We start from the raw sequence: 25265 nt of genomic DNA on the forward strand, positions 1-25265 counted from the left end.
GCCAAGGTTTTCTCTTAAAGGAGAAGTAAAATACGAAGGAAAGCGTTTAGGACAGACCTTTTCTGAGGACAGGATTTTGAGTCTGCGTCATGAGTCGAACGCTTTCTCATTATGCTGCTAACCCACTATTTCCGTATCATCCGGTTTTCAATTTCAGCAGTATCATATATTTTTATACAGTCTAAGTATCATATCGGTGCAGTCCATTAGCTTAAAGCAGTCTCTTAAATTACAGAATGCAATGTCATTATTCTAACAACAGAACAGCATTTTACAATGTAAAAAAAAGGCTTTTTGAATTAATAATCAATTATTTAAGTTACAGAACGATATAAAACAACACTTGGCTTTAATTTAAAAATCTCTGTTTGGCACCTAACATCATGTCACTGGGTTGAGCTGTTGCCATGTTGAATGTGGGCCTTGAAATGTGTACATTTTGCATTTCATGATAAGAACATGTGAAATTATGTGCACTCTTGAAATTTCTCATTTCTTTCATTACTGCTATGCCTTCCACAGCCCACACAGGGAACAGTGTAGTTGAGTGCATCCTATACCATCACCCACAAACCAACAGTTTACAAAAACAAATGTAGTTTACTGTAAATAACGGGTAACCTGTAGGTTACTGACGGTAACAGGTAACCTGTAGCTTACTATAGGTAAATCGTTTATTCATACATAAATTTGCAATTCATATCGAAAGCAAGATGTCTTGTGTGCACACCCACCAATGTTTGCAGCAAATAAAATAAACCACCTGTTACTATGGATACATAGGCCATTTTACATAAGTATGCCTCTCTGCAAACCCCCAAAAGGAAACAGACTGTGTTTACCATGTTGACACAGGGTCAGCAAGGCTTGATGAAAAGACAGTGCTTGTCAATACAGGACTATTGCTCCCATCACTGCGCTGCCTCTGCGCAATTCTGCCACCTCAGTGGAATGCTCCCAAAACTGTTTTAAGTTAAAATAGTACTGTATAGAACATGGATTGTCCACATACAGTGTTTGGTGTCTTTAGATAGCTAATGTTGTGAGAATTAGTTATTGGTGTCATTGGTGGTGTAGTACACTGGTTGCTGAATAAACATCTTGAAATACCATTTAGAAATAAGGCACAGGTAATGCAAGTTACTTGTGAGTCAGCATCCGGCTGTGTTACAAAGGTTAACCAGGTTTGTTAGATATACAGAGATAACATCAGCAGGACCATTGTTGTTACCGGCGTCTTGTGACTCTTTATTTGATGATTTGTTGTTTTCCTGTAAACCCTGGGTATATAGAGAGAAACATGGAATGGTCAGAGGATACTCGCTAATACGACCTCCTGCGCACCAGCATTGTAGACTATACAGACCACAGGCACGTCCGCGTCTACACAGATGGATAGCAATAGTATAGAGCCACACTATTGGCGAACATTTGCAGTTCCTTATGTTGTACTGTTAGAACAGAGGAAGAGTCAGATAAATGAGAAAACACCTAATCAACCTTGTTCCAGTATCACCTGGTCAGACAACACACATTTCCTTCGCCTCTCAGATACTTCCGCTTTTTGCTGTATTTACATTACATTACATGTAATGTAACATATTTGGGGGGTTCCTACACATGCAATCTGAACGTACAGATTATTTGATAATTAAAGTTTAATAACAAAATGAGTCATGTCTAATAATGACAGATGCCTATTCCCCAGCTTGGTAAATTGACTTTTATGAACTTGGATGTTCAATTAGTTATTTATTTTATAAGAAAATATGGTTGTGCATTGATGATTTGAAACAACCCCACTGCGTGCATGATACTATTACAGACCATGATGTCACTTTTCTAATAATAGTCCAATAAGATACAGTTGTGCCTTGAGGTCAAAAGGGAATTTTACCCTGTAGTCAAAAGGTCTGTTGGTTCAGTAACTGCTCTGACCACACACCACCCAGATTGAATATTTTATATGGAGGGTGATGATTAAACTATTCTATATGTCTTGCTTGAAAGAAGTACTCTTCTTTTTGTTTGTGTTTTTTGTTTTGTCACTCAATCGCACTTTGAAATGACTACAGTACCTAATATAGCCACAAGATGGCAGGCACTGCATGGGAATTGGCTTGCACTACAGTTGGTTTGAGGAACATTCAATCTTTATGTTATTCTTCTCTTAACAGCAAACAGTCTGAATTCTGATGTTTCAAAATTCAATTATCATACTGCTTCATGTAATCCATGCATCGCACACTCAATTCTTAATTTTCTTTTCAATGCTTTTGCTTTTATTCTGAAACTTGAGAACATGATCACTGCTTTATTACAACAATACATATTCAGAAAATCAGGTTTTGGAGATGTTACAGGATTCTTTTATGTCTAAACCATAAATTTGGAGACAATAAACCTTTCTGTCTCTCTGAAAGGTAGAATACAGTCTAAGGCTTCCAGGCTGTTCTGACCCAAATGATGTATCTGGGAATTATCTTGTCCTGCTATTACAACCAAAATGTATTATTATTCTTGGATTGATACCTCCTGCTTTTCAAGGCCAGGCAGTGTGAAATCAGTGACATATGATATAAAAGCAGAACTGGTAACGCAGGCAATGCAGAGCATCTCCCACTCCAGTCACCTGAGTGTGTGCAGCCTAATAAATCATCTGATGATGTAATCAAGGTTCCAGCCGGATCTGGTGCTAACAGGATCAGGGCCTCTCGCCCGCCAGTGTGGAGCGGAATTCATTCCTCCCGTTCTCAGATCTGCATTTCCCCCAAGCTGGGCGTGCTGCTGGTGTGTCCGGAGACAGAGGAACGCGTTTTATAATAATGAGCAAACAGCGGTGACACAGCTGACGTCAAGTGCAAGCTACTGCGGCTTTGTAGAGTGCTTTTATAGTTTCAGATATGGGCCCATAAAAAGAGCACCATTATCTCTGCTAATATTAAAATAAAAAATTTAAAAAGTAAGGTAATGTGGGCTCAGGAAAGTGATAGAGGCTTCTGCAATCAGACACGCCATGCTACTCAAGAGGAACACACTCTACCATCAGGGCACTGACGTCTGGAGGCCCAACTCCACCGTGGAAAATGCAACATGACGGAGGCCCAGTGCGTTCTGGTTCATTCCTGATTTATTTATTATCTTCTGTGTTCTTCAGGGAGCCGAGCAGTGGTTTATACAGGGCTACATGAACCCACATACAAAGGGCTGCAATGGAAGAAATCCTACAGAGCCGGGATGTATGACAGTGATGATGCTGAAGATGGTGATCATGATGGCTTGAATATAAAGAGCAGTAAGAAACTCTAACACTGTGAGTGCAGAAACTAACACCGGCCAGCTAATAAAAGAGGAAAATATGTTCTTCACAGGACAGTCCTTGATCCATAGGGAAAGATCCTTGCCAGGATTGTTTCAAAGGGGCTCACCTGAAATAAGGTGAGCTGGAGCGTTCAGAAACACAACACCTGGAAACAGGGTGACTGACATTTCTAAATTATTGGCATTATTGGCATAAATCTGGGACATCTTAGTCTGGGACCTCAGAGTTAACAGAAAAGAAAACCATGGAACCAAAAGAAAACCAAGGAACTGCACCAGGAGGTATAATACACCCTCCGGTACCCTCCCACTAATTAGACCATATAAACTGAGAATGTCTTTATAAGCATTAAGGAAAAACATAACAAAAATACGATTGGACATTCGCTCACACAAGAAAGTGCGTATACATACTTTCACATGACTCCCGCATCACATGGTATGGAACATTTCAAAAAATAAAATGTAAAAAGGGGTGAGTTGAATTGGTCACGTGACTGTGACCTACAGACCCACAGGAAATAGACACAGCGTGGGAAACATGCACCACAGACCGCATCCAGAGGAGGGGGTGGGGGGCAACTTTGGAGAGACTCTACTTTCCCACTGCCCCAGTAAACCATTTTACCAAACAAGGCAGTGTATCTGACAGCCTGGATTTCCACAGAGGCATGAAGCTGGGGGTGATGTGCAGTTAACATAACATAACATATCTGTCATCTGACCAGTAAACACCTAACACAGGTGGGCTCACATCCTGTCAAAATAATAACTAGCTTAGAAAAACAAAAGGAGAAAAGGTTGTCAGGACCAAAGCTCATTATGGTGCACAATTTTAATTATCGCAATAATTATTGCGATAACAGTTACCATTTCAATATGGATTGATATTATAAGGGCAATTGTTATTATTGTGATTGCAGTGATTTTTGTGATGATTATTGTTCCTGTTGTTGTCTTTATTTTGGAGGCAGGTAAACACTGACATTATTTCAGGGTGACATCATCACTTGGCAGAGGCATCTGACTACAACGGCAGGATGGTGTCAAACCCTACCTTTTCACATCCTTCCTTCCCACTGGTCCAATCCAGAACTTTGCTCGACCAAATAGTTTTTAACCAATTGCGGGAGTCTATGAGTGGGCTTGAATGTCAAACCACACCCCTTGAAATCCAACCTCGCCCCTCCTACATCCTAGTCAGATGTACTTCAAAAGTCAGGCCAAAGTGTCTAGCACAGCTGCTTTCTGAGAATATGTGTTTTTTCTTGTGCTGTGTAAACAACTATTATTACTTGTCATGTAAAGACACAGACCTTTGGCATTGGCAGAACCCAGCGCTATCTGCATATATCAGCAGTGGACAGCTGATTGGCTGGGCCCTACATGGACACAAAGCAGCCATCTGGTGTCATGACATGGTTGCTGGGGAAACTGCTATGACATGGTCAAACAGGGGTTCACACAATACTGGTCAGTGATTTCCAGGGTCTGCAATATCCTTATTCTCAGAAGAAGCCCAGTTACCTCATCGCCACTGCTGTCAGTCATTGTCACAGGAAGTGGAATCACCCCTGTAACACAAGAGGGAAAAATGCTATTTCCTTTTTCCGTCATTGAATGTGGTAAGCATGTGGTAAATGTGGGTTATCCTGTGCGGTGCATGTAACACTGGGCAGACTGAATTGATCCCTATTGGGATTTTAGTCTCTATCCTGACCTTACCCACTGCATCATACACACATCAATGTTCTAGCATCTATTGTTCACATACTGTCTTTGGTCAAGATGACACTATTTCTGACACCTGGACACCACATTTCTCAAAAAAGCATTACAAAGAAGTCAGTCCATCACTAGAGACATTATTGCCCCATCAATTGAAGTTCTGCTTTTTGCCACTTGGCGGCAAACCATAATAATTTGTTCACAAACAACTGACTTTTTTTTGTTGAGGAACACCAAGGGAGTTTATGTAAAGCACTGTATCAGGATTACCTTTCCAAGCCAGCAGAAATGTTCTGTAGCTAACCATACCATTTTCAGTGAGGGAAAAAAACTAAAAACTGATCCATTAAGGTTTTAAATTCATGCCTCTCCTTTGTGGTCCATAGTGAGCATGTAAATGGCATATGGCATCTGCATATGGATCGAACATGGATCCCAACAGAACAATGCTGAATGGGCCAAACAACAGTGGGTCACCAGCAGTGAGCTCATACATCAGGTCACGAGAAAAATTCTTCTCTCCCATGAAACAAGAGGGGGGCTTCACTCCAATTGTTAACCTACTTTCGGGTGACAGGTCCCCATGTGTCCCAGTTGGCAGGAGAAACTGCCCCAGTTTTGTGCTTCACACCCGGCGGAACCCCCACACAGAACTAGCAGGATGCCCCAGTTGTCACACACAGAGGAGCTTGAGTTTGTTTGACTTCAGTCTCCCCAGTCTGCCTTGGTTCAGCTCTCATGACCCATTATTGTGGTCGACAATCCGCCGAGGCCAGTGCTAAACTGTCTAACAGAGAATCACTCAATATTGATCAATAAATAAGAGTCACTTGTTCTGTTTCAGTGTCATTTAAAGGGACAATAGGTAAGATTTTTGTGTTAAAACATTGTTACAAGACCACTCTTGTAAATCCCTTCCTATTGTTGAAAAAGGCTCACTGACATGTTGGCTCACCCTCTGCCTGTGTTTACAGTCCTTAAATTCTGGTTTCAAAATATACAGTTGACGGGCCGTCACTCTGTAGCAAAATATACCACAGCTGTACAATAATTCAAGCTCATCGGTTGAAAAATGGTTCTAATTGCCACAGCCAATGGCGTGGGGGCTTATTCAGATTGCGCGTTTGTAGCTGCCCAAATTGCGCTCCAATCTGAAACTCTGTATACTATTGCTTAGTATCCAAGTGAAGACTCCATATCTAGTTATAAAACAATACCAGTTCGCTATTGGTAGCAACAAGCACATTAGCCATAGTTAGCTCGACGAATTTACAAATATTCACTTACAATAAAATATAGGCAATACGAACATAGTAGCGAGCGTTGCGAGCATTGTTGTGCACGTGTTGTGTCTTAGGTGGATATTTGTAAATTCAATCTTTGTTATATAGCCAGCTAGTTCCATAGCCAAATAAGTTGCTGCTCATAATATAGTTGGTTAGCTAAAGTGAAAACTTCAAAAAGACAAAACATATAAATAGTGTTGTGCAGCACACTAAAGTCAACATTTCATGAAGTCATCTGTTCGGCGAACATTTTCTTAACACTACGAAAAGACGGCAGGCTCTGACGCGTTTGTCACTGTTAACTTTCCAAAATAGTGCATGTTATGGTTTGAGGGTGTTTGTTGCTGCAATTCCTACCTTGACCGTTAGGAGTCCAAACTTACCTATTGTACCTTTAAAGCATGTATTGGAGAGTGTGTACACTGTATACAGTGTACTCCCAGAAGAAATAGCAACAGTTTCTGTTTTTCTTTTCCTTCACAGATGAAAACTTTCACAGCTTAAAAGAGATAACTGCTGACAGCATGTCTGTCGATTAGTTGATGAAATTATGAAATGACCTAAAAATGCAATGACCTGTAAATTGATAGTAAAAGTCCACCCCGACACCCCCTACAAGTGTCAGGCCTGGATCTGAAAAGAGCACATTTTCCCCAACCTTAATCAGCCAACAGAACTGTCCCTGTTCAAAGCTCTGTGCTGACAAAACCAGGAAAGGCAAAGAATGAGTTTTATTCTGCTCTAACAAACTCAATATCACTCAATCTGTGTCATAAGCACCCGCTTAAAACACAGGTGTCTTAACTTGTATGTTTAATATCCATTGAATGCACTTCATGTACAATCCTTATGTATTGATTTTAGCATGGTTTCCGCCAGTCTGCAGTCTGTGTGCCATTATTTAGGATGCGCTTGAGGATATGCAGCCTGTCTCATGAACAAGGTGTCATATGGGTGTTTTTTGGGTAAACAGTGTGCAAAACATTGCATAACCTCATTCAGGATCTTGAAGACACCACTTTTGTTTCATAACGAGGGAACTCGTTATTTAGGATGCGCTTGAGGATATGCAGCCTGTCTCATGAGCAAGGTGTCATATGGGTGTTTTTTGGGTAAACAGTGTGCAAGACATTGCATAACCTTATTCACGACTTTAGTCTCGTAACAAGGGAGCTCCCTACACAAGCTGCCATGGGCTAAACGACCTGGTTGTGGGATACATTCGATTAATTGCATTTGTACACAGCACCCAGTTCCATTCAAAAGTGGAAAGTACACTCTGCAATTTTATCTGTGAATATATATATATATTTTTTTTATTTTAAGTATGGGGGGGAATGGCCTATATCTCTCTGTGTGCCCCATTCTCTCTACCTATGACCCCTCCTACATAATGGTAGCAACAGGCAACAGAGCCGAGACTGCCCACTTTCTCCCACTTCTCCTGATTGGCCATACTCCTTCGTCATAGCCAATAATGGCAAATCCCACCTAATCCTATTGATCCTTCATTTAGATTACAGCAGATTAAGACTGACAGTCTGTGTCTGACATCAACCGTGAAACGTAAGTCACCTGTCATCTGGTGTCTTCAGCTCGGTCATGCCTCTGAGGCTGACCATCACCATGGCAACAAACATTCTCATTATCTGTCATTCACTTTCAAAACTTCACGTCATGTAAAACGTCTTCCATCTGCGAGAGGGTAGTTGAAAGGAAATACGATGGAGGAAACACGAAAATAATTCCCCCAACTGCGCAAGTGCAAGTGGAAAACTTAGAAGAGAAGATGCTAATATACGAATTAAAAGGATATATGCTTATTGCTTATGTTTCATGAACATCTGTCACAAACGTGACTTCACTCCTCTTGTGACTCCATTGGAGGCAGAAGGTCAGGTCAGTCAGGTCCAGAACCAACCCATAAGAACCCTGACGTGTCATAGTGAAGCCCACTACCCCACAGACCACATGACACAGTGTTTTTCTAAAGATATTTCTTCGAGCTTTTTCAGCTTCATTGGACAGTACAGTATATATAGAGAGAGGAAGAATGGAAGTGAGAGAGAGGGAAAGACATGGAACAAATATTTTAAATCATTACTCTGCTTGAGGTTGCTGAAATAACAATCAATTAAAACTCTTTTAAAATACCCTCGTCAACACTGTAACATGATTTAACTGGCATGACATCACCACAGCTGATCAACATATTGCATTCCTTCCATTTATTAAATAAAGTGAAACCTTGACTGAATAGTTTGAGTGCAACTGGTTCAGTATATCTAGGAGTAAATGTGCATACAAATCAAAATTTCAAAAAATAATTTTAGAAAAAGTAAAAGTAAGGAAGTTTATGTGAGCTTGTGTGTGTGTGTGTGTGTGTGTGTGTGTGTGCACGTGTATGTGTGCACGTGTGTGTGTGTGCACATGTGCATGCGCACATGAACCTGCAAAAGATAATTATGTACCTGTAAATTAGTGACAGGCTTGTTCCTCATTCTTAAGATTTTTGGAGTTGCTGATATCACTTTTCGCCCACCAGCATTCCCTGGAAAATTCCTGTTTGGTTTCAAACAACACAGTTACATACAACACAGTATCACAGTCCACTGACAGGCAGAACCACGCAGTGTTAACACCATTTAGAGGAGAGTTTACCTGAGAGGGGAAAAAAAGGTCGCAGGCAGTCTCAGGCAGAGGCTGAGAGAAGCTGAAGGCACAGGTGTGCCTATTTAAACACAAATACAGGGACAAGACACTCTGTACCTGCTCTGAACAGGTCAGACAATGTTAGATAAGATAGACCCTCCTGCACAGGCCCCCAGCCATTTCTCTCCACACTCTTGTTTTCCCCCTTCAGTTTGCTGCAGGGATTTTATCTATCTCGGGCTCAGTGTCTGTCTGTACCTGAGCACGCCTAAGGGCATTACATCACCTGATCTATCAGTTAAGACAGGGAGGGGGGGCAGAGGGGAGGCTCCCTCTCAAACTTTCTCTCTGAGTTTCCAATGCACACAAACATACTGAAATGTACACAACCGCTTGTATGCATATGTGTCTGTAAGCCCACAAACACGCACACACACCCACGCCCACACACATAAACACACACGCACATGCACGCACACGCGCACACACACGCACATGCACGCACGCACACACAGAACATTAGCAGCGGAAGCAGCAGCGCACACTTCGGGGGACAACCCGGGCCATCTGTGGGTGGCATATCTGAGTTAGAGTCTAATTAGTCTAAAGGCCAGGTTTATTGTCTTAATCCTATTAGGCAGTGAAATATACACTGGAGACCTGAGCCAGGCCTGAGCAGAGACATGAAAGACCTGATGCCGCACAGCTGTCGCCCAGCACGAGCACTCACACCTCTCCACTGCCATGGATAATCCGCAGTCACAGGGACAAAGAGCCCAGCGGACATCACCACAGCAACAGCAACATGGGCAGGGAGCACTGACGGACATGGGAGGAGACTGTCATTTTGGGTGTAAAATCATAAAAAGGAAGAAATAAAGTGTTATTGTAATTCTAACACTGCTGGGATACATTTAAAATGCTAACACACACACATGCACACTCACACATGCAAATGCCTTGAGTGCATTTAGGGCCTCTGTTAGTTGTACAGCAGGTTTAGAACTCATACTCTTACGAGAACATAAGAGAGTTTATGAGGCTTTTGTTGGAACTTGCTGGAGTGGAAGGAGAGAGAAAACCGTTTTTTAAAGAACTAGAAGAAGACAAAAAGCAAAAGCAGATGCTGACTTATGATGAGATGATCCACAGTGAAATATTTCAGCAGCCTATATTTAGAAACAGGAAGAAAACTACCCACTGCAAAAAAAAAAACGAAAAGAAAAGAATGTTTCTGTGGAGCAGCCGTAGTCCTGTTGCTACAGCAGTCCCAGACTGCCAAAATCAGCTTCTTTTCACCACCAAGGAAAGTTTGGGTTCCCTCGCTCATGAAAATCACATGCCAGGCTTGTCCAATTTTAACATTTGGTCTGTTGAGGTTAAAAGACAGAAAAAAAAGAGGAAATTACAGAATAATAGGCAGATTCTAAAATGAACCGCCTGCTTCTTCTTGCGCTTACAGTCTGTGTCCATTTGAAAAATAATAACAAAAATGTTGGAAAAAGAAAAGCAAGCATTTTGACTCTTAAGCAGAATATGAAAATATCAAACAGAATAGCAAAAGTATTTTGGTCGAGTATTAAAGGTACAACAAAAAGACAAAAAAAACTAAAAATAGTAACAAAGGGGTCACTTTATTAGGTGCTTGTTAGGAAAAATCATTAGCAATGGCTCTATTTTCTTTCATTCCAATCCTGGCTTAGAACCTTTAATAGTTGTAAAGCCAGTTTGTTTGCATGAACTGCTAGGCTGCACTGTTTTAAAGGAAACGCTCCTGTGCTCTTGACCCTGGTCTGTGCCGGGCGCTCTCCCCGCCCTGTAGCTAACACACAGTTTGCACACACACTCTCTCTGAGGCCCCCACAGCCCGAGGTCACTGCCACCAGGCCCCTGTGGTGTGTCTGTGAACACGCCGTCCTCCCCTTTCCGCTGTTTTTCCATTCCTGCGTTACATAAGGAGCTGAGCGCAGGCCTGAGGCTGGGCTTGCACGCAGCCCTGTGGTCTGTCCCAGCAGCCTGTTCTGCAGGCCTGGGTGCCACCGCGCCCTCACTGACCTGTCCACGAAGACCAGGACACAGGACTGACAGAGGAATATGAGAGATATTTTCAGCGGGAACAGGGAACAAAAAGAAATTTAAACAAATAACTTCCCAAACCCCAATTAAACTGAACTTTGCACCTATGATCTCCTCACAAAGGTGCCGTATAATTTCTTTTTTATATAGAAATGCAAAGTCGTACTAAGGTACAATACAGCATTGAAATGAACTTCACTTATTTCAAGTGGACCAAAGAATGGTAGTACACAACAGACTTTAAGCCACAGGAGGAGGCAGTAAGCAGACATCTTTCTCATGAGATGTTTTTTTCTCATGCGATTGAACTATGGCTCTCTCAATCTGGAAACTGCCCACCTACAGCAGTTAACAATACCCCAGCAACTCTTATTGTAAACACACAGGTGCATACGCATATGTGTTCATTTCTTTGCACCCATCTTTTTTCTCCAATGTTAAAATGTTTTTGTCCAGCAATAATGAAAACAATAATGTTTCTGGTTAAATTAAATAAAGAAATAAAACAAGTGAACATCAGCACAAATCATTCTCCACACCTCCAAGATGTCAGATATTGGGGATCAATTCCAAAATCAGTTTCCAAAATTAATGGCATCACCCCATTTCCTCTGGGACAGTCATCTGACATAACGGATATTACTTACAGGAATTGAATATGACTGCTATTGACTGCTATTTGCAGAACATTGGCAAGACAGTATATCTTTGTGAGTGGATAAAAACTGTCTGGCTCAGGAATATTCTAGATTAAATGCATGGCTGTACGTCTGACACCCATGCAGACCATAAAAGATTCTTTATCTCAGTTGAGACTTGAATAGCCAGAACAACACCACTCAGAATAGACAAAATGTAAAGAAAATGAAATGCGTTTTATTTATACATGCAAATATATAAGAATGTTGCCTTTAACTGTAGCAGTCAATATCTGCCATACTGTACATAATATAATTTATATGTATATACAATATAGCACAGTACAAATATACAAAAAGTATATACTGATATTTCTTAATGAAGTGTTATGAAGAAATATATATTTTTATTTAATTATAGTTTTTCATAAAGGCAACCCCCTTCCAAAAATCATGTACTCTTGGCCATATACCCCCCAGACATGGAGCCAGCCAGTGAAGGAGGGACTCCCCTCTACAGCTCGGTCCCTCCCAAGATGTTCTTTCACACGGGGGACTGTTATCAGTCTTTTTGTCTTCACACTTGCTGGGGTTTTTTTTGGGGGGGGGGGGGGGGGGGGCTTGTCTGACTTGATCTTTCCCAACTTCCTTGTTTTTCCAGTAAAGTGTCTTTGTGGCCATGTCTTTAAGACGTACTCGGGCAAATAAAATTGGAGTTGAACTGGACTTGCACCTGGCTTGAGCCTGCTGCCTAGAGGCCTCTGGATCATTAAAACAGACTGTGGACAGCCGAACAGTGCATGGACGGCAGGGATCATTCTACAATGTGCTCTTTTGGGAGCAGTGTTCTTGGTTCACCCTTCCCTCAGTGTACACACTAACACACTGACCTCCACTGCCTGTAGCACATCACCCTAACCCATATCCCCCTGAAATCTCCATATGTCCCCAAGCCTAAATCCCAGAAAATCCTCAGGCTAGCACCTGTTCCCACTGTGCCGGGTGGCACGGTAGGGTGGGGGTGGGGGGTGGAAACCTTCTGTGCATCTCTGAGCCCATGTCACATGACCACTGTCTGTCAACCCCCCGCTGATGTTCACCTCGCTGGCCTGGTTCCTGAGCAGCTCAGAGCCCACCAAGCCCCTCAGACTCTTCCAGCCACAGCTCTGCTGCCTGCCTGCCTGTTCTCACAAACTGCCCTACCTCCCTACTTACAGTGTTTCACCGTGCTGTCACTCCCACCAATAATTCAGCGCTACGTTACCATAATAAAACAGAAACTCTGTTTAGCTTGTGAGCTAAATTCAAATTCAAAGCCTACTGAGCCTCTCAGCCACCCAGGGGCCACGTGTGTTACACAACCGCTGTCAATCAAACCCCTGCTGATGTTCAGCTGGCCCCAGTACTGAACCGCTCAGAGAGCACCAGAGTCTCCCCAAGTTCTGTACCTGCACTGCCCCAGGTGTGAGACCGGCCCTCTGGGGTACCTCTGTACCTTATATCCGCAATGTGTATATTGCCGTGTGTAATGGCAGAGGATGCAATTCACTGACAGAATGTGGAAGACAGAAGATGTCAGCTTGACCAACTTGAAATTTTAAAACCTAGCTTGTAGTTTGTTTGGTAGCCTGTTTCAAAACATAGCTTGAGCTGGTCAAACCATGTCAAGCTGGGAGCTCATCTGAACTGGTCAACCAGCAAACCATGTCGAGCTGGGAGCTACCAGCTGTTTGCTTGAGCTTCTTTTTTGTTCGTTTGTTTGTTCTTGTTTTTCAGCAGGGAGGATATCTGACAGGACGGTCATCGCAAATACAGCCGAGCCGGTTTCACTGCCGTTCCAGAGAAAGGGAGTGGCACGGGAATAGCTTTCATGCCTCAAATCATCAGCTTACATTTCAGTTTCTGCAGTGTCACAGCCACAACAATGCAGCCAAGCCTGCAGAGCTTCACTGGAAACCTTTCAGTGAGCACTCAGCTGCAACCAGGCTGCTGAACACCCTGCATCTGACTCCAGACTGAGAAAAAAACCCAGGACAGAAGTTGGGGGTGAGCAGGTCACCAGACAAGACAGCACAGCTCATCAAGACATTCCACACTTGAGGATGAATCTGCTTCCCAGACAAACCTCCATCAACCATATGAGAATTTAGACACGTTTAGCTCATTCAAGAAGAATGCATAAGTATATGATTTATCTTAAATTCCGTGAATACACAATATATGTGATTCGTGCTACTTTGATGAGATTTTGGAATTCTCAGAGAATCCAGAGGACAAGCAAACCTCAACAAATGAAACATCTTGTGCAGGGCTACCTGCCCCTGAGTACATACAGAACTGCACCTGAATGTAGTGGGAGGGTGATAGGAGACATGCTTACATAACTCTACATTCCCAGGATTCCATTTCAACTAGTACATCTGTGGCAGTTTTACATTGTACAGTAACACACAGTAGTCTTTCTTTCGCCAAAAGCGCAGTGTTAAGTAATATTTGATTATGGTCTCTAATGTTGGACTTAGGACTAAACACATCAGTTCAGATATTAACAACACTCTTCAGAAAATCACAATTATGTTTTTTGAAACTAGCCACAAATGAAACAAATTTAAGCGCCAAGCATATTAGGCCCGAGGGGATTTTCTTTTTCTTTTTTTTAATAGAAATTTGGACAATTGAGAGCTGGTACTGAGAGGTTGGCAAGATTAATGTTACACTCAGGCAAGCAAAAACCCCTATTGAATTTGAATATTTAAAAATATTTCTAATGTAAATTTATAGAAATATATATATTTCTTTTTTAAGTAGGAAACAATTTTAAGAGTTTCCTGGTACAATAGGTTTAAAACCTTTTTATTCCACCAAAGACAGGCTGCAAAGCCACTTCATAAGTTCAGTACAAAAGTCTGCATGAAAAATGCAGTGCCTGAAATGGCAAAACATGCAGAATAATGCAACCGAAGTGGACCGTTAAAAGGCCCCTGGGCATTTGGTGGGCCTCAGGGACAATGTACATAAAAAAAGGGAAGGGGGGTTAGGGCCTCTCTGTGAACTATTTATGATATGCATGACATGAGAGTCCAGGCTGAAGCACCAAAGAACAGCCCACTTTACTGCAGAGCTTCCAGAACGTTCCAGAGACACGCAACTTGGGGGATCGTGGCAGGTGCTGTCGCCTGGTCACAGAAGGCGTCCTTCTCCCAAAAGCAAAATAGCGTTACAACCCACTGTGAGTTCAATCTTCTTCAGTGGCCTTCAGTCACCAGATCAGAATCCAATAGGACACCTTTGGGATGTGGCAGAATGGGAGATTCGCAGCATGAATGTTCTGACAGAAATTTCATGATGCAATCATGTCAACATGGAACAGAATCTCTAAAGAATATTTTCAACATCCTGTGGAATCCACACCACGAAGAATTGATTCTGTTTTGAGAGCAAAGGGAGGTCCTACCCATTGTTAGTATAGCCTGTGCGGTGTGTAGGTGTAGGTGTGTGTGTGGGTGCTGGAACTACACCATTTCCGTCTCTGACACACATCTGCAGCTGGTTGAGGAGAATCATTTTTGGGGCCCCTACCTCACTCCCCAATGCCTACCCCACGTCGGTCATGACCCCTCCTAGAGGAACCCCATGAATCAAGGTGACTCCCAAAGCTCCCTTTACATTATTAACATTTCAATTAAAGCGAACTCAAGATCTATTTGTGTTTTATCTGAAAATACATGACCTCAACCCTTGGAAATATTGCTTAGGGGTTCAGCACCATATTCAGTGTAATCATTTCACACATCCAGGTGTAGGAACCTAACACGAGGCAAGTGTTTGTGGGCTTCGATTTTCACAGACCACCTCACCACCCACCTGCCCATTGGACAGAGAGCACTGTTCTACACTGAGCAGGGAAACGGGATCCTAAACGTCTGAATGTCAGAGGGGCACAGCGTTTGTTTATGAATATAGTACTTCATCCGGTTTTGCTTCAGTAAATATACAGCTGCAGTAAATACGATGGCCTTGTCGACTGGCTCTTAGCAAATAAATAATGCAAAATAAAGGAAAAGGAAAATGGGCCAGGGAAGAGCTGCAGAAGATGGCCGTTTCTTCAGGGAAACGGGCAGGCGACGACAGCACTATCCACAGCCGGTGCTGGTCCTGGAGTATCGCAGTATGGACAGACACTGGACTGAACAAGCCAATACAGAATAAACTAACCAGACATCATTCTGTCTCACTTCCACATCTGCAAGCCATGGAGCATTAACACTGATGCAGTCAAACCCACAGTCCCATCAGTCACCACGTACAACAGTCACGGCAGCGTGAATCATTGATAACCATCACATTTAAACTAAATGTAAAAAGAACTAGCTAGAATGAATGAACCGTGGATTAAGTTTCAGATGCCAGGACACACCAGAAACATCCCTTACTGGGCACGCCTGTCAGACATCATTCATCACAGAGTGGAACATCAGTCTGGAAAAAGACACACACACATGCGAACAGACCGACAGCTCCTGTGAAAACCACCCCCCTTGCCTTTCCCTTTGGCTCCTGGAGAGGATGTGGCCCTCAGGAGGTGTGGCCTAGAGGTTGGGCTTGTTGGCAGGAACAGCAGGACCAATTGGGGTATGCACAGTCAAGAGACATTAGTGTAATTCTTCACACCTTTCAGGATCCAGTTCCCACACCAGTGTTATTTTAAAGCAGTCAGCAATGTCTCCTACACTCCCCCCCCCCCCCCCCTCCCCCAACCCCCTCAGGAACAGAAACAAATACATAGTTTAGCCGGCCATAAACGTGGCTGGTGCACCGTGGGGTAAAAGCTGTGTACAACTAACTCAAAGCACAGAGCTTGTACCCATAGGAACGGACAAACCTTTACGACAAACCTTTACACCAAGACCTTTCCAACTTTACCCTCGTACTTTTACATTTACATTTGATGATTATTTTGGTCATTAAACAATTAGATTTTAAAAAGTTCCACTTGTGAGTTGAAACAGCCACATTACACACCAAACCACCATGCAATTTGTACAAAGAAAACAAGACAGATAACATAAGAGGGAGTGGGTTTATTGCTCAGTGATGGTGCAAATGCCATTCAATCATAATCACAGGAAAGATAACCCCCACACTTCAATGCATATGCCAGCCTGAGCACTCATCCCAACACTTCATATGTCCACAGAAGGCTGGCTATAGTTCTGCTGCAGAACTAGTTCACAAAATCAACTGCTTCCTTAAAAAACCTACTTCCACCACCCAAGGTGTTTCCAATACTTCTGCTAATAACCACACCCTATGAAATAGCCCTTTAAGTAAAAAAATCACAGCTCTTAAAATTCAATAAAATTCAAGGAAAACAGGAAAGATCTCTTCTTTTCTTTTTTTTTGGTGTGGTGTTTGCTGTGACACCAAACATTCCTGCATGTGTGCTTGAGCACGGAGAGTTAAAACCTCCTGTAGGAAAGGGACGACTGGACAGAAAACATCGACTAATATTGTCCCTTTAAATTCAGACAAAAACAAATTGGTTAAAAAAACATTAAAATTGTTTTCAGTCTCATCAAAAACACTTAAATAAAAAACTGCATGATTTCTTTTAAAAACCTATTTCTTTTCCCCAGCATCATAATTGTCTGCAACTTCTTCAATGGGAAATCCTGTGAGAAACACAGCGGAAGGCGTGGCCCTGGAGCCTGAGCGAGGGGGCGCTAGGTGACCAGTTTAGGAAGCACTGTGCGCAGAGGTATCACCACGTTGGGGTCCCCCATCATGTTGGTCCTGAGTTTGCCGTTGGCGGGTCCGATGGGTGGCGGTAGTTTGGCGATGATGCTGGGGAAGGAGGTGGCGTGTTCGGCGGCCCGTCTGGGCGGCAGGGCCTTCTCCGCGGGCGGGGCCGCGTGCGCGGGCGCGGGCGTGTGGACGGGTGCGGGTTTGGCGGCACGGCGGCAGAGCCAGGGGTGGCGCAGGGCGGCGGATGGGGTCATGCGGGCCGAGGGCTCCCAGTCCAGGCACTTGCGCAGGAAGTCCACGAAGGTGGCCTCCTCGCAGCCCTTCAGGGCCGACGGCCAGTCCCGGCTGGCGGGCGTGCCGCGCACCTTTCCCCGCCGCGAACGCCCGGCGCTCAGCACCACGGTCCCGCTGGCCAGCGTGCTGGAGCCGCAGTACCGCGGGTGGCCCTTGGAGCTGATGAAGTTCTTGGCCCGTTTGGACTGTTCCAGAAGCTTCTGCGGGGGCATGCCCAGGATCTCCATCATGCAGGCCAGCTGGTCGCCCTCGTCCTCCCCGGGGAACAGCGGGTACCCGGTCAGCAGCTCGGCCAGGATGCAGCCGAAGCTCCACATGTCAATGGGCATCCCGTAGCGGGCCCCCAGGATCACCTCGGGCGCCCGGTAGAAGCGCGACTGGATGTAGGTGTAGACGCGCTGGTGCTCGAAGCAGCTGGAGCCGAAGTCGATGACCTTGATGCCGCTGCGACCCTGCTGCTTCAGCAGGATGTTCTCGGGCTTCAGGTCGCAGTGGATGATCTTGCTGCGCTGCAGGGCCTCCAGGCACTGCAGGATGGACAGGGCGAACTTGCGCACCAGCGGCAGGCTGAAGCCCTGGAACTTGTTCCTCTTGATGAGCTCGTACAGGTTCATGCTGAGCAGCTCGAAGGTCATGCAGATGTGCCCTCGGAAGGTGAAGCTCTCCAGCATGTGCACCACGTTCATGGAGCCCGTCTTGTCCTGGCGCCGGAGGTGCTCCAGGATGCGCACCTCCTCGGCCGCCTGCCGGTGGAAGCGCTTCTCGTTGCGAACCATCTTCAGCGCCAGGTGCTGCCGCGTCTTGTGGTCGTACACCTTGGCCACCTGGCCGAAGCTGCCCTTGCCGATGACCTTGAGGAACTCGTAGCGGTAGGCCAGGTGGTCGTGCAGCACGTGGATGTAGCCGCCCTGCTCGTCGTCGTAGCCGCCGTTGTTGGCGCCTCCCGCCGCCGTGGCCTGCCTCTTCTTGGCGCTCGGCCCCAGGAAGTAGACCTCCGGGTATCCCAGGACCTCCTGCTGCTCGGCAGCGGTCAGCTGGTGGCGGTGCAGCTTGAGGGCCTGCTCGGGCGTGAGGGGCAGGGGCCTGCCGGGCTTGGGGGCGCCGCTGCCGGCGCTGTCAGCGGACTTGGCGGAGCTGCTGCTGTCCGCGCTGCGGTCCTTGGGCAGGGAGGGCAGGGTCTTGGCCTGCACCGGGCCCCCGCTGCTGCCGCTCCGGGCGTGGTGCAGCAGGACGGCGTTGGGCCGGCGGGGGGAGGAGTCCTCGCTCGCATGCTTCACCCGCGGTGGCACCGCCCGCAGCGCCACCTGGTGGTCCTTCATGGCGGGCTTGTTCCCAACCTGACACAGGAACAGGAGAAAGGTTACTGCTGAGACCGCCTTTTATAATTGATAGATATGCTGCACTGCAGTATATACATGCACTCAGTGACCACTAGATCATTAGACTTGTTTTTCTGGCTTATTGGTCGTCTGCTGCTGTAGACCATGCACTGTAGCCCATACACAAATTTTTACATATTGTGTGTTCAGAGATGCTCTTCTGCAAACCACCATTGTAACTTGTTGTTATTCAAATTGCTGTCACCTTCATGTCATCTTGAACCATTCATGCTGGCTATTATTATACAGCTATGTATAATAATTCAACGTGTGTAAATATGGTCCATAATAAAAATCGCTCCATAGTTCTGTAAGGTTGTAGATTTTGTTCACATGAGTATAGTTTGAGCCCCACTATAGGATGCAAGTTCGTGGAGAGGCAAATCACATGAACGGACCCCCAGTCACAGGGCTGTTGATAGAGACCTCACAAAAGCATGAAGATGCAGATACAGAGACATCACAGTGGAACTGGGCTATTATTAACCCAGTCACTTAGACAGTGACACTGAGCTATTGACACGGTCACTTGCACAACAACATCACAAAGGCAGTGGACTGAGAGGACGTCAGTCCCTCAGATCTTTGGGGAATAAGACAGGCCTGATATCTCTCACAGCTGTTAATAATCCACTAAAGAACACAAACCTACTGAGAGGAGCCCCAAGGCCACGAACTCTTCTGTTCAAAGCACAAAGCTGAAAAAGGGCCCAATTAAAACCTGCACGAGGGTAGCCAGAAAGCAGTTTTCCACCCGTAACTTTACTGAAACCTAACCAACAATATGGTCAATTTATTTTTCTCAACCACCGTCATCTTTCCGCTGGTGGAAAATAACAGGACTGCAGTAGACGGCTGCTTCATCCAAGGACTAAAACTCTGACGGAACCGTGAAGCCCCCTTCACTGCCACTTCTGCTTCATTCATCCACCATCTGACTGCTGAAAAATGCAGCCAAACCCACGCAAGGGGAAATCTGCAGTCCTCGTCACACACACCAAGCTGTCCCGAGCGAGGCAGGATGAGGGGCAGCCCGTAGTCTTCATCGGGAGTTTCTACAATTTTGAGCACACGACCCACTCAATAACCACATAACATTTCTGGGATCCCACACCCTTATTAAAACAGAGCCTAAAGCAACTTTTTAATACTGTAACTAGTGCGAAATGCGTAACAACTGGAACTCATTTTATGACCCACCCACAGTGTGGGAACAGTTCGGTCTACACCAACACATTTGTATAAATAAGCTCATCTCTCTGTGTGCGTGACAAAGCGGAATATCCAATGTGCAAAATGCATGGCTGCCTCAACCGCAGCAGAGTGTGAAACTAATCTGAGGGGAACCCAGAAACGACATTTTCCACAGGGAAGACCAGAAGCCCGGCCTGGGATACTGCTCCAGGAGAGGTGTCTTTCACAGATTAAATCTACAGGAAGCTTCAGCCCTATAGCCAACACACATTCAATCTACAGGAAGTTTCAGCCCTATAGCCAACACGGATTAAATCTACAGGAAGCTTCAGCCCTATAGCCAACATAGATTACATTTACAGGAAGTCCCAGCAATATTGTCACTGCAAATAAAATTAAGTTAGTGTAAACCTGAGCCACCTGCGAGAGGAGGAGGAATTAAAAAGAGAGTGGCTGACTGAAGAGTGAAGAGTGACTTAATTTTTTTAAGTTGATAAAAGATGACTGCAGCATTATTTTGGGGAGTCATATACGGAAAAATGCTAAATGAAAGAGACCGACAGAAAATAGTCAGAGAGAGAATGTCCAGTATGTCTTCATAAATTAAAGAGTGTGAAGAAAAGAAAACACCCACAGAACAACAGTGTGGCTTCATCTACAGTAACCGCAGTGCTTTACAGGAACAGAAGCATGCTGTTGGCTAGACATTAAAAAAAAAAAAAACTCTTATGCAAAACAGGACATTTGCACAGTATAAGTAGCTGTATCTATCAGAGCCAGGCGCTTTGGCAGGAGGCTAAACCTCCTGTAGACAGAGATCATCCTGTGCTTTTAACATATGCCTTAACGCACAGACATTCATGACAGATTACTGCCCCGCACAACAGGACAGCACAAGGATAAGTATGATTACTGTGTCCAAGACATAAAGTCGTTTGCTAATTTTAGCAGAGTGATCAAGTTACTTTATTCAATTATTTTAGACCAATGAAATAGGTTAAAAGCACCAGTGTAGCTTCATCCTTCAATCAAACGACTTTCTGTGAATACTCCTTGTTTGGTAAGACCCAGCTCAGCATAATGGGGTTTACACTGCACATGAAAATAATTTATTGACCTGAAATATATAGACAGGTTCCATACATGCAGATGTTTTAGGAATTTCCCCTCCAAAGGTAAATAATTTGAAAAGATATGTTTTACCATTAAAATGAAGCCGCACAAATAGAAAAACAATATTGCAAAGAGCAGGCACTTGAATAAACGGATCACAGTCATTAATAATTTAATATGCATTATCGCACAAGAATAGCAAAAAGAAACTGCATTCTGTAGTACACAATTAAGCAATGGACAGACACATATGTGAACTCACACATATACAGGCCCACACACACAGTCATACTTAAACTAACAATCTCAAGAGAGCACTCAAGAAAGGAAAATCTGACAGCAGATGGGAGAAGACAGTTGCTAATAGAGTCTTTTTCAGTACGCCAGACACACAGAACAAATATTAATATATTTATGATCATCATAACAAGGAAAACGCCTGAGGCATGCAAGCTGGGGCCACAAAATTAACAACTGAGATGTCTGAAAAAGCAAACATTCAAGTTTATGGAAAACAGAAGGAAAGAAAAAAGACTAGCCTATTACATAAAAGACAACCTAACCCCCCCACCCACCCAAGAACAGAACTAATGGCAGGGTGAAATCTTAGAGCACCGTTTTAGCTCAGAGATGAACCATGCATGGTCAGATAAGTAAAATATATACTGTCGATATGTATTATTTACTTATATTGGTCAGATTCAACAAAGTACGTAATGTAAATGTACTGTTCATTTAAAAGACCTGGCAAGGCCCAGGCAGGGTGGCAAAACCACCATGCCAAAAGAATCAAGAGAACACCTGTAACCATATCAAATGACTACCAAAAACAAGTTAATGATGTCACACATAATCTCAGTCACAAGACTAGAGTTATGTATGCAAGCCCTGCATCGGGACTATTTATATACAGGTCTTCCCCATTCCTTGGCTGAATAACTGAATGAGAGGTTAAACACTGCTGTATTCTCTCATGATGAACATAAGGACAGGCTACTCTCCTATTCTCCGGCACAGATGTTTGTATATTGGGGTGACCCTGAGTACTTACTGAGTGTTTCACCAGCGGGGGCAGTCCTGCGGGGCTCTGACCATTCATGAGGGCCTTCTCATTGGCTGCATGGTCCGCACGCATATATGACTCGAAAATATCCCCATTCCTCACTGCCAAACAAGAAAAAACAAACACACACTCAACGATGAAAACCAAAAAATATATTTAACTGAACTTGTGAACCAGAAACACTGTCACGCAAGCCCTTAATTAGGACCTGCTCCCTGGAATGGAAGATTAGCCCAAGCTCTGCAAGCCAATTCACCAATTATAATTTTGCCCCCAATTCTGCTTGTTTTTCTAGCCACAACATCAATATCTACTCTCCCATTAGGAGATTTTAAGCGCAGAAACTGAACGCACTTTAAAATTAATCAAGAGCAGCCACAGAAACAGGTTATTAGGGAAACAATTTAAGTTGTTGTTAAGTTATTGTCAACAATACTTTATGTAAATTATTTCTTAGAATGCTTTCTTGCGGCAACATCAAGAACATGATGGAAAAGTGCTGTCAAACAGGCCACAGCAACTGCTCCGAGTGCATTCTCAGACTAACCTGTAATGGATCAAATTTCAAAGATGAAACCCAAAAACTCTAGAATACATTTCCAGCGGAGAAATATAAAGCAATACATTCAAGGGAATACATTGAAAACAAACATTTTGGGGACTTCAGATTAACTGAAAATCGTCAGCATAGTCATTTTGCTACCTATATAGATCAGGGGTGCAATCTGCAAGAGTCACAAGTTGGCTATAGCTGTCCGTTTTGCTAACATAATGGAAATTTCACACATAAATATGTCACAGTCTAAATATTTATGTCCCCAGCGTAAAATCACATTCATACATTTGCTTTTACAATTGCATTCTGTCAAGTTTATTTTGGTGGTGTTGGCAGGTATTCCACCCATAAAGAATTTAGGTCCACAAAATATTAATACATAAGTTTTCACATCAAGGTGCAATTATGAGTCTGCTTGAGGCCAAAATGTAAATTGAGTCTAGGGAATAACGACATCAATAAATCCGCCTCAAGCCAAAACACATTTTACATAACTAATGTAGACCAGTCTGTTTTCCATGCAAGTGCACGTCAAACATAAATATACAAGTTTTTATTCCATGCAACTATTTTAGGTTACTATCGTGCAATACAGTGAGATTAAGTTGCAATGCATCGCTTTTGTACAAATTGCCACTGACTAGGGTAGACAGAAACACGTGAATACACCAATAACCTTAACAAGGGAGTGTGTCGATCATTTTGACAACGTGGTGTAGCTACTTCTGTGACTGTTGAAAATGCTTGTTTGTATACGCGCTTCAAACGTGATCAGGGACAGACGGTACACAAACGACATGACACCCATTGCAGAGTAGTTATTGAAATCACTGTGTTGTTTGTAAAGTTGCTTACCTGTTGTGACGGGACCTTCTGCTTTCCTGCTCAATATCATGACTGTAGTTTGTGGACAAAGTCGCCATCCATAGCGATGCAGGCATGCACGATTTAATTTAAAGTGAGCAGCTCCGACACCGAAAAGGTTTACGGTACAATTTAAATTTGCCTGATACTCGGGAAACACAAAAACGTACCCTCCAGTTTGATTTCAGATAAGAAACTTGCTAACGTCGCATCTCAGTTTAATTAAACTTATGTAGCCAGAAGATGTGAAACAGCAATCTTAAATGAACACGCTGATTGAAGGTTCAGATGTACAGGTTGGCTAATTATCTAAGCGAAACCACCCCACCGACCAACCTGTTTTCTTTAGACGATACGTGTGATAGCCACGTTAGAGCTCATTCGCTTCCTTGGGTCTTCTCATTTACGCCCGAAATTGTCATTATCTCCCGGCAAAAAAAGTTGTAGGACATGTATTTTTACAGACTTCCAGGCACCAGTCTGTAAAACAATACAAGCTCAAATGTAAACACACTATCCGGAATACGGAAACTAGGCAACAATAAGTTTGGTCCCAACAAATTGCTAGCCAGTGGCTAGTTGGGCTAGCTAGCTAGATTAGTAACATATGTCCAGTTGGAGCAGTTCTTCGTTGCATCGTAATTTCCCTACACTTATGATCATCCATACCACAAAATACTGCTGGTTTTCTGTTTAGAGATTTGTGTTGAATTCTCAAACAAGTCAACAGGCTTGTTCGATAGCTAACGTTAGAGTGAGTTAAGTTACTGCCAGGCAAGCCAATGCAATGTTTCGTTTGCCTTCCGGACTGGCAAAGCTAGTTAGCTAGCTAATTGTATACTTAGTTCAGAACACACAGCGACTGGTCGTTTCCTAAAAATACTCCGAAAAATATGAGCATCTCTCTTCGGGCCAAAACAAATTTTCAAAAGATGTTCTTTGTCGCGGCAAAACTGTACTTGTTAATCCTGCTTCTTTAACATCTCGGTGGCGAAATCTTCTAAGTTGTCCACTGCTTGCTGTAGCGTCACCGAGAATAATATCGTGGATGCGAAACAAATGTGTAGGGCGTGGCGAGAGCAGTGCCATAATGGCTCAAAAACTGACTTGGTTTCGCAAGACCTTCTCTCTACTTAAAGGTACATCGCACTGAAGCTGTGGATTAGTATTTGGAGCCAACATGGCCACAGAGTACTTTATACTCTGGTTTTAGATCAGTGACATGTGTTTCAAAGGCAGTGTATGTAGATACAGCTACAGGGTGGGTACGCTGACTCTGGATCAGGCGCGAGGATGGGGAAGGATTGGTGTCACACAGAATAATCACCGAAACTCCGCACACAAGTTCCACATAGT

The 25265-nt window shown here is 43.8% G+C and overlaps 1 protein-coding gene across 1 annotated transcript; it reads right to left on the reverse strand.

Moving 5' to 3' along the window:
- Positions 1-16767: 16767 nt before the first annotated feature.
- Positions 16768-24998, reverse strand: LOC133139265 (dual specificity tyrosine-phosphorylation-regulated kinase 2-like). Its single transcript, XM_061258689.1, has 3 exons — positions 23901-24998; positions 22478-22590; positions 16768-19077 (listed from the first exon to the last, which is right to left on the reverse strand). The coding sequence occupies exons 1-3, from the start codon at positions 23938-23940 to the stop codon at positions 17425-17427; spliced, it is 1806 nt and encodes a 601-aa protein (XP_061114673.1). The 5' UTR covers positions 23941-24998; the 3' UTR covers positions 16768-17424.
- Between the last annotated feature and the right edge of the window lie 267 nt (positions 24999-25265).

Source organism: Conger conger, chromosome 10 (genome assembly GCF_963514075.1).
Source record: "Conger conger chromosome 10, fConCon1.1, whole genome shotgun sequence".
Taxonomy (NCBI): domain Eukaryota; kingdom Metazoa; phylum Chordata; class Actinopteri; order Anguilliformes; family Congridae; genus Conger; species Conger conger.

Bases quoted from the DNA above. Each gene is read 5' to 3' on its own strand.
- LOC133139265 (XM_061258689.1), bottom strand. From the start codon at position 23,940: ATGATATTGAGCAGGAAAGCAGAAGGTCCCGTCACAACAG. The intron at 22,591-23,900 runs GTAAGCAACTTT...CTTGTTTGGCAG, and splicing joins AGAAGGTCCCGTCACAACAG to TGAGGAATGGGGATATTTTC. The intron at 19,078-22,477 runs GTAAGTACTCAG...TTCCTGTGTCAG, and splicing joins CCCCGCTGGTGAAACACTCA to GTTGGGAACAAGCCCGCCAT.